Source organism: Lynx rufus, unplaced genomic scaffold, assembly GCF_022079265.1.
Source record: "Lynx rufus isolate CCGP_SWC_20201006 ecotype Redwood Valley unplaced genomic scaffold, mLynRuf1.p SCAF_9, whole genome shotgun sequence".
Taxonomy (NCBI): domain Eukaryota; kingdom Metazoa; phylum Chordata; class Mammalia; order Carnivora; family Felidae; genus Lynx; species Lynx rufus.
Window position 1 is genome coordinate 54,308,085 of NW_025814897.1, and position 7,841 is coordinate 54,315,925.

The following is a 7,841-nucleotide window of genomic DNA, read 5'->3' on the forward strand; positions in this document are numbered from 1 at the left end:
CCAACTGGATAAGAGCTTATACACCTGACCTTGGCTCTCTTTGTCCCACCAGGTGCATTCCTTTCCTCTCAACTGAACAGCCCTATAATCAGGGAAGGCACGGATCTTATTTCACTCGTTTATACTGTAGTCCAAGTACCACAATTGCCAATGGAGGACCAAGCGTTTACATTTCAGAGTTGAGATGTTCAGGCTCCATCCTGAGTCCAGAGCTTCACCTCTGCCTGCCTGGTACACTTTGCCCCTGCTGCTGCCCATCTCTCAAAATCTGAATCGAAAGTCACCCTTCTACAAAACCCACCTGACCCAAAGGGCATGATGACACCACCCCTTTCCTGTTGTCTCACTCAGACCCTAGTCCTGCTTCTGGCCAGCATGATCTGGGTCCCTCCTTCACCTCACCCAGCAGTCTGCTCCTGAGTGTGCCCATCACCCACCACAGGATAAGACCCACAGCAGGACCCCAGGATAGCCCTAATTAAAGTAAGGAACATTGCATTCCCCCACCTGCGCATTAGCCCCTTACACACACCTGCCACAGGGCACACCAAGCACGGGAACCCGCACCTACAGCCACCTGCCCGGCGCACATTGGGCTCATGGAGCACACGAGCCCCCACGCCAGCCCCCGCGCACACACACCTGTGCAAGAGATGACGGCAAACAGCTCCTTCAGGCAGGGCAGGATGGCAGCGGGCTGAGCGCGCCACAGCTGCGCCAGGAGCCCGCTCACCTGCTGGGCCTGCTCCAGGAACTCCACGGCGCCCTCCTCGCCCTCGGCCGGACAACGGAAGCGACCCAGGCAGCGCACCAGCTGCTGGCAGAAAAGCAGGCGGTGCGGGCCGTCGGGGACGCAGCGCGGATGCCTCGCCAGTAACCGGGCGACTTGCGCGCAGACCGCGGGCCCCGGGCGCTCACACACGGTGCGCAGCACCTCCCGCCGGAGCAGCGCAAACACCTCGTCGGCCGCGGGCCCCTCGGGTAACAGCTGCAGGCCGAGCTGTACGCAGGCGAGAGCACGGGCGCCCGGCGGGCCGGCGCCACCCTGCAGCAGGCGAAGCACGCGGCGCGCGCTGAAGAACTCGGCGAAGACTTCCGGGTGGTGGCGACCGGCCACGTGTAGCAGCTGGCAGCCCACGCGGCGCGGCAGCTCCTCCGCGCCGCCCACGTAGAGGCGCGCGCCCAGCGCCAGCAGCGCCAGGCACTGCTCCCGCTCCAGCGGCTGCCGCGCCGCCTCCAGCACGCGCCGCACCAGGCCCTGCTTCACACTCGCGGGGTACGAGGATGTCACCACCGCCTCCAGGATCTTGTCCATGATGCCGCGCTGCAGGGAACAGGGAGCAGGGTCACACTCTGTCCAGCAGGTCCAGTTCCCCAAGCGAGCCCCCGGAACTAAGACTTGGGGCGAGCAACCACCTCTCTGGGCCTCGGTTTTATCATTTGTGAAATGGGGCGAGGATACCTGCCTCACTGGGAGGTATGCAATGAAGCAAAACACAATGCCAGGCATGTAATGAGCCCCAGGGAGTTGTCGTTATTGCTGATAAGCGCTTTTAATCTCATAAAGGCAATATCTGAACCTTCCACCCCTTCCCCCACTCTTCTGCCCTCCTCTCCCCAGGCCTCCCTGGTGACCTCATCCACTCTTGGGGCAGGTAGCAGCTGGATATAGAAGCTGTTGTCCAGAACCTTGGCCAAGTCCCATCCTGGGGGGAGAAGGGAGGGGTCACACACACACACACACAAACACAAAATCACACCTCCGGGGAGGGAGGGCTTAGGGTCCCAAGGAAGAACAGGGAGATCCCCGCACACTTTATTCTGCCCCAAATCCACTTCTTGCCATTTCCCAAGTGAGCTACACCTTTCCAAGACTCCACGTTTTTGTGTATGCTGTGCCTTTTGCCTGAAACATCCTATCTCCCAGGACCTCCACCACCACCACACACACACAGCCAGCCAAACTCCTATTTTCCTTCAGAGCTTACCTCAAACACCCTGTCTTCAGTTAGAATATCCCTGGACCTCCAGGCGTGAATTCATCCCTCACCCTCCATTCCTACAGCCACCTGTAGCCTCTTCCTCCATTATAGCTGGGGTCACAATTCCCTCCAATAAAGCAGAATATTTCATGTCTGTGTGGCCCTGGCTCCACAGACTTGCACGCTCAAGGCCCTGCCTGCCCCCCACCCAGCCTGATCCCACACCAGCCCCTCACTCTTGATTCACTGTGTTCTCCCTGCCACTGGGCCCTTTGCATATGCTCCTCCCTCCTTGACTCACGCTGCAGACTTCCGGCTCAAATTCACTTCCTCAAGGAAGCCCTCCCCAACCTCTTTGTCTGGGTCAAACACCCCTGTTAACAATTTCAGAGCACCCTGTCCTTCTTTATAGCACTTATCATGATCACTTGGATGAAGTCAGCCTCCTCCACTATACTATATAGGCTCCTGAGAGCAGGAACCATGTCAGTTTTGTTCACTCACCTAGCCCAGTGCCTGATTCGTAGTAGGCATTTGTTGAAGAAACAAATGCAAAATACGGTGAGTTACTGCTACCTTATTCCTCTGAGCCACAATAGCCTTCCCTTTCTCCTCCCTTTGGGCAGTTTCCTGGAAGCCTTTCTCCCAAGCTGACCCACTTTTCTCCTGCTTCTCATGCTGGTTCACAAAGGTAAAGCTTGTGCTCCTAACATCCAACTTTCAGCTTCTAGAAGACAGCCATTTCTTTGCTTCTTTGTATAATCCCACTCTAGGCAGGACCTGATACAAGGTTCAGCGTCCAGGTGTTTAAACTTATTGGCTCAGTAAAAACTATCCTTGAGAGCTGGAGTTGGTGTAAAGACAAGCCAGACATTCACTAAATGAGGGGCCGGAAACTTATTCAGAACCACAGATATTGTGGGCCCCCGACTCTGTGCCAGGCCCTATGGAGATGCTCCCTTCTCTGTTCTGGCTCTTGGCTGAGACCAAGCTTCCATTACGGCACGTGTTACCAAGCAATGGGCCCATTTGTTTAAGTCTCTGTCTCTCTCACAAGGCTGTGAGCTCCTCAGGGCAAGCACTAGGGCTTCTCAGTGGCTGGCATCTCCGAGATTACTGTGGGGGAAGCCAGAGTACAGATCTGTGGTCCCCAAATACTGGCTTGGCTGCCTCAGAGTCACCTGGGTACTTAGTACAAATTCATATGCCTAGGGCCCACTCCAAGCCTCCTGGAATAATGTGTTGAACTCTTTACTCCAAATAAGATTCAACCAGAAATGAAGTCTTCTTACCATCACTGTTACTTCTGCTCTCTGAGCCTGGTTCCACCCTGCAGGGTTGTTGTTAAAGCAAATATAAAGTCCTCAGCATGGTGCTGGGCACAGGAAAGTGCTCAGAAAGTATCAGTCCCCTTCACTTTAGAAGCAAAGTCCATGCCCTTAGGAATTTCTCGTCCCTAAAAGTCTGGGGGTGGCGGCAAACACGTTGGTCAAGAGTGCCAGTGCAAGGCATAATCTCAAAAGACCTCTTAAAACTGATCTCCCTTCATCCCTGGTCCTCCCTTTCCTAGGCAGTGCTTGTGACCAACCTCCCTTATAGACCGTCCCTGCAAAACCCTACCCCTGCCCTCCAGGCCAGTGGACTTAATATGCTCTCAACAAAGGATGCCAAGAAATCCTGTTACTCAGGCAGCCAAAAGAAGCCCTAATCGATGAGATATTGACATCATGTGTGGAGGAAGAGAACCTGGGGGCAGGCAGAAATGGAGTTCTGGGACTACGGAAGGTTCTGGAAATGGAAAGAAAAACAGATTAGGAATGAGGAGTCCTACATTCTAGTGTGACCTTAGGCAAATATTATTTTAGTCTTGCAACTCATTATGTGTCCTTGAGCAAATCCCATCATAAGCCTCTTTTCTGCAAAATGGGGATAAATGATATCAGGTTGAACCACATGAAAGCAAAGGGTCAGATGTTGGCAATTTCATATCATTCTACCTGAAACCTACCACATAAGATGGTTTGCACCTGGAAGCTCGTCCAGTAGCTCTTCCAGCACCTGGAAGCTCTGGCCTCAGAGATCACAGCCCTCACAGAATGGCGCAGGCCAGCCACGCAGCCTCTGTGCAGTCCGTGGCCTGGCCACTCCAAGCAAGCCCTGCCTACCTGCCCCCACTCCCACACAGGCAGTCTGAGGTCAGCTGTCACCATGGTCACCAACTAAACCCACTCAATATCTTGGGTGCATTCATGCAAAAGGGTTTTAGAGGCTTGGAGCTCACCTGACCTCATCACAGGCCACAAAAAGCAGACAAGACGAGGCCTGATTTCCCTAGGGCATGGTTGGAAAAGTGGAGGATGAACAAGAGAGAGGGACACAGCCTTGGCAGGGTGGGATAAGAACCTGCACTTGGTCTCCCTGGGGGAGGAAGTAGCAGACTGCCAGCATTCCTCAGGGGAGGTTGGATTACTCCTCTAGGCTCTGGACAAGGAGACGGCCTGTCGGTGCTGGCTCTGACCCAAGAGACAGCTGCCCCACACCAAATGCAGCAGCACACAGCAGCCGTAACCTCCCTCAGAAGAGCCTGCATTAAAAGCATGAGGCCCAGGTTCTCTGCTTCTGAATCACCAGGTGACCTTGGGTGAGTCCCTGCCAGGCTCCTCAGTTTTTTCACCTGGAAAATGGAGACCATTTTAGCCCTGGCAGGGAATGGGACAAGGTGTAAAAAAGATGAGGGCTGGGCAGTCATGAGTCTATTCTTGGGCTATTTCGCACCAAGGGGGGAAACAGACACTGTCCGGGAAGGGGACAAGCAGACACACACTCCGGAACTTGCTGATTCTACCAGGAATTTTATCCATTAGTCCTCACTGCCAACTTAGCATTTCCCCCATCTCTCCCTGAGCTCCAGCAGCACCCAAGATCAGCTCCTCTTTACTTCTTGCCTGAACTAGTGCAGTAGCCTCCTAACTCATCTCCTCATTCCCTGCCTCAATCCATCCTCCAATAGAGGTATGTGTTCTGCAGGATAGAGTCCAGGCTTTGAATCTAGCCCAGGCACTATGCCCCATGGTGCCCATAGCCTTTCACCATTCTGAGGTGCTCTTTCACCATTCTGAGCCTCGGAGCCCCAAAATGGGAGATGACCACCTGACCACCCCTTAGCCTTTCCCCGCCAACGCTGCTGCTCTTCCCCAAGCCTTTGGCTTATACCTCTCATTGTCAGGCATAACAGCCTGACAGTCCCAGCAACCCCCAGTCTGCTCTAGGGCACACGCTAAGCATACAGGAACATCACAATCCCTCGCCCTGGAAGACCCAGATCCTTTTAACTGTCCCTCTCAGATGACCCTTCGCATTTCCACTGTGTATTGACAGGTCTCTGGTCCTGCATGGTGAAGCCTGACTCATCTCCACCACCCCCAAAGCACTGTGTCTGGGGGTGTGTGTGTATAATGTCCTGCCCTGCCCCCATACCCTGGGCCCTAATTCAGCCTTCCTCATCCCTCCCTGGTCTCTCTGACCCACCCACCCTGATAACATCTTCAGATTAATCTCATTAGATGATAAGCTCCATCCTGCCATGCCTTGCTCAGAACTCACAAGGCTCCCTAGCCCCTTCAGCATAAGATCCAAACTCCAGAGCTTGACATTCAAGCCCTTTCTGTGACACCTGGCTGATGGGGGGAAGGGATGGACATGAACTTGACAAACACTGTTTGGTTACAAATCTGAAGGAATTTGCACAGTGGGCTTTTCCTCCTGGCCACCTTTTGGTGATGTCCTCTCTTCTGGGAAAGGCTTCTCCCTTTTCTCTCCTGGCAAATTCTGACTCATCCTCTGATGCCCAGGTCACATGCCCCCTTCTCTGGGAAACCTTTCCTAACCCCTCTGCAATCCAAGTCTCTTTGCTTTTCTCATCCCTCAGCAGAGCCACTGGATTCTAGGTCTATCTTCTCACCAGGCTAGGATCTTCTTTGGAAATAGATCCAATCCCCTATTTGTGCCCTACTGCCCAGCACAAGACCAGGCAGAGAGGTGAAGGAGTGCCTAGTGCCCGGTGAGAAACATGTGACAGCAAGATGAGATACAACTGAAGATATAACCAGAAAACACCTTCCAGAGACTGGCCCAGTCAGTGCCCTCTCCTCAGCCAGGTCTGGTCTTCCATATCCATAACCCTAAGACTCAAACATCAGCCAAGAAAGTCCCTACAGAGGTCACCGGACAGGACCCAATGAGGCTTTAGCTTTTTAAAAATGACTCAAACAACCAAAGCAGAAGGAAAAAACAAAAACTGTTCCTGGTTAGCTCTCAGGCCAAAAGCTCACAGAATCCAATGGGACAGGGGAGGGGGCTTCAGGAAAGTCTCAACCTCTCCCTACCTCAGAGCACAGACGACCCTCCAAGCCCTAAGCCAGTACCTAAGAGTGGAGAAGCCCATTTCTTCTCTCTCTGACCCTCACACCCAGTCTTCCTCCTCTGACTCCCCTGGGTGCCAGAGCTGCCTGGGGAGCACTAAGCTGACCCTCCCAGCACCCTCCCCCCACCCAGATCTCTGGACAGCAATATCTGCCTCTGAATTTTTTTTAACTTAATTTCTTCTACCTAAGGCAGCCCTGAAAGAATCCCCTTGCCCTACTACTGGGAGGCCCTTGCCTGGGCCACCAAACTGTCTCCTAGAAAGAAAGAAAAAAAAGGGTTTTACTGGTAAAAAGCAACAGCTCTTTTACTGAAGGGGAATGGAAGGAGAGAAAAGAAGAGGGTAGGAGCATATATTCCCTTCTCAGAAACCCAGGGATCACTCATCCCTGCTGGGGCCACCCCTCACATGTCCCCACCCCCACCCCAGGGTTTCTGGAAGGGCGGGCACCAGGCTAACACACAAGGAGTCTCATGTCTTGTAGAGGGAATATACCCGGGCGAGGTTGCTGAGAACAGAAGCCCATTCCAGGCGGGTGCGACCTCTTAGCCCCCCAGTTTGTGCCCCATCTTAGTCCCACCCTTCCTTCCAGTTATACCGGTGCACTGGCGCCCAGCCCAGGCTGGGGCTGCGGTCCCCACGAAAGGCCGGTGAGCTTCATGGTTGAGGGGGAGGGCAGGATCACCACCAAACACAATTGATGAAAGAGGATGAAGCCCAGAGAGGGGCAGCTACTCGCCCAAGGTCACACAGCGAGGCCCAAGTTGCACCTGGACCTCCCTTCTCCCAGCCCCAAACTCTGGGAGCCCTTCGCGCGTGCCCAGGGCTCTCGAACCGCCAGGGTGCAGACACTCCCCACAACCTGCACACACGACCCGACCCCCTTACCTCTGGGACCCCGGTGGCCCCTGCCTCAGACCCAGCTCTTGGGTGGGGCGCTCAGGCCTGGCAGGACTAGGCTAGGCCAGGCTAGGTCAGGGCGAGTCCTCTGCTCCCCCTGGAGTGGGGACGCCCTCCGCCAGGTCCCGCTCAGCAGGCAGGGATGCTGCTTCCACTGCAAAGTCCAAACTCCCCACCCAGCTCTGTACAAGCTTGTACCCAGTGAGCTCGACTCAGCCGCGCGGCCGCTAGGCTGCGGGGCTGCGGGGCTGCGGGACGAAGCGTGGGGAGGGGCGAGGTGCGGGAAACGGGGAGGAGCCGGAGCGGGGGCCACCCTGGGAACCGCCACTCAGGCCGCGTCCCCTTTAAGGCCAGCCGGTCTCAGCTCTAGCGGGGGCGGGGCGGGGAGCTGGACGGCTCACCGCAATGCCTCGTGGGAGATGGAGTTTGCGCTAAGCGTGCCGAGCCGCAAAGAGACCAGGGAGAACTACAAATCCCGGAGCGCCGCGCGCGGGTCCCGGGCCGCCACGCCCCTGGGCTGGGCTCTGGCCCTCCTC

General features: G+C 55.2%; 1 protein-coding gene across 2 annotated transcripts in view; it reads right to left on the bottom strand.

The window, feature by feature from the left end:
* Positions 1–7,549, bottom strand: part of USP35 (ubiquitin specific peptidase 35) — a 56,773-nt gene extending 49,224 nt beyond the window's left edge. The window contains exons 1-4 of one of the 2 annotated variants that reach the window (XM_047071264.1): positions 3,275–4,712; positions 1,989–2,109; positions 1,636–1,706; positions 643–1,324 (exon numbers count right to left, since the gene is read on the bottom strand). In XM_047071264.1, the coding sequence (XP_046927220.1) occupies positions 643–1,315 (673 nt within the window). In that variant the 5' untranslated portion in view covers positions 1,316–1,324; positions 1,636–1,706; positions 1,989–2,109; positions 3,275–4,712. Of the gene's footprint in view, positions 1–642; positions 1,325–1,635; positions 1,707–1,988; positions 2,110–3,274; positions 4,713–7,293 lie in introns of those variants that run through there. The other variant, XM_047071265.1, reaches the window with a different exon arrangement.
* Positions 7,550–7,841: the final 292 nt, after the last annotated feature.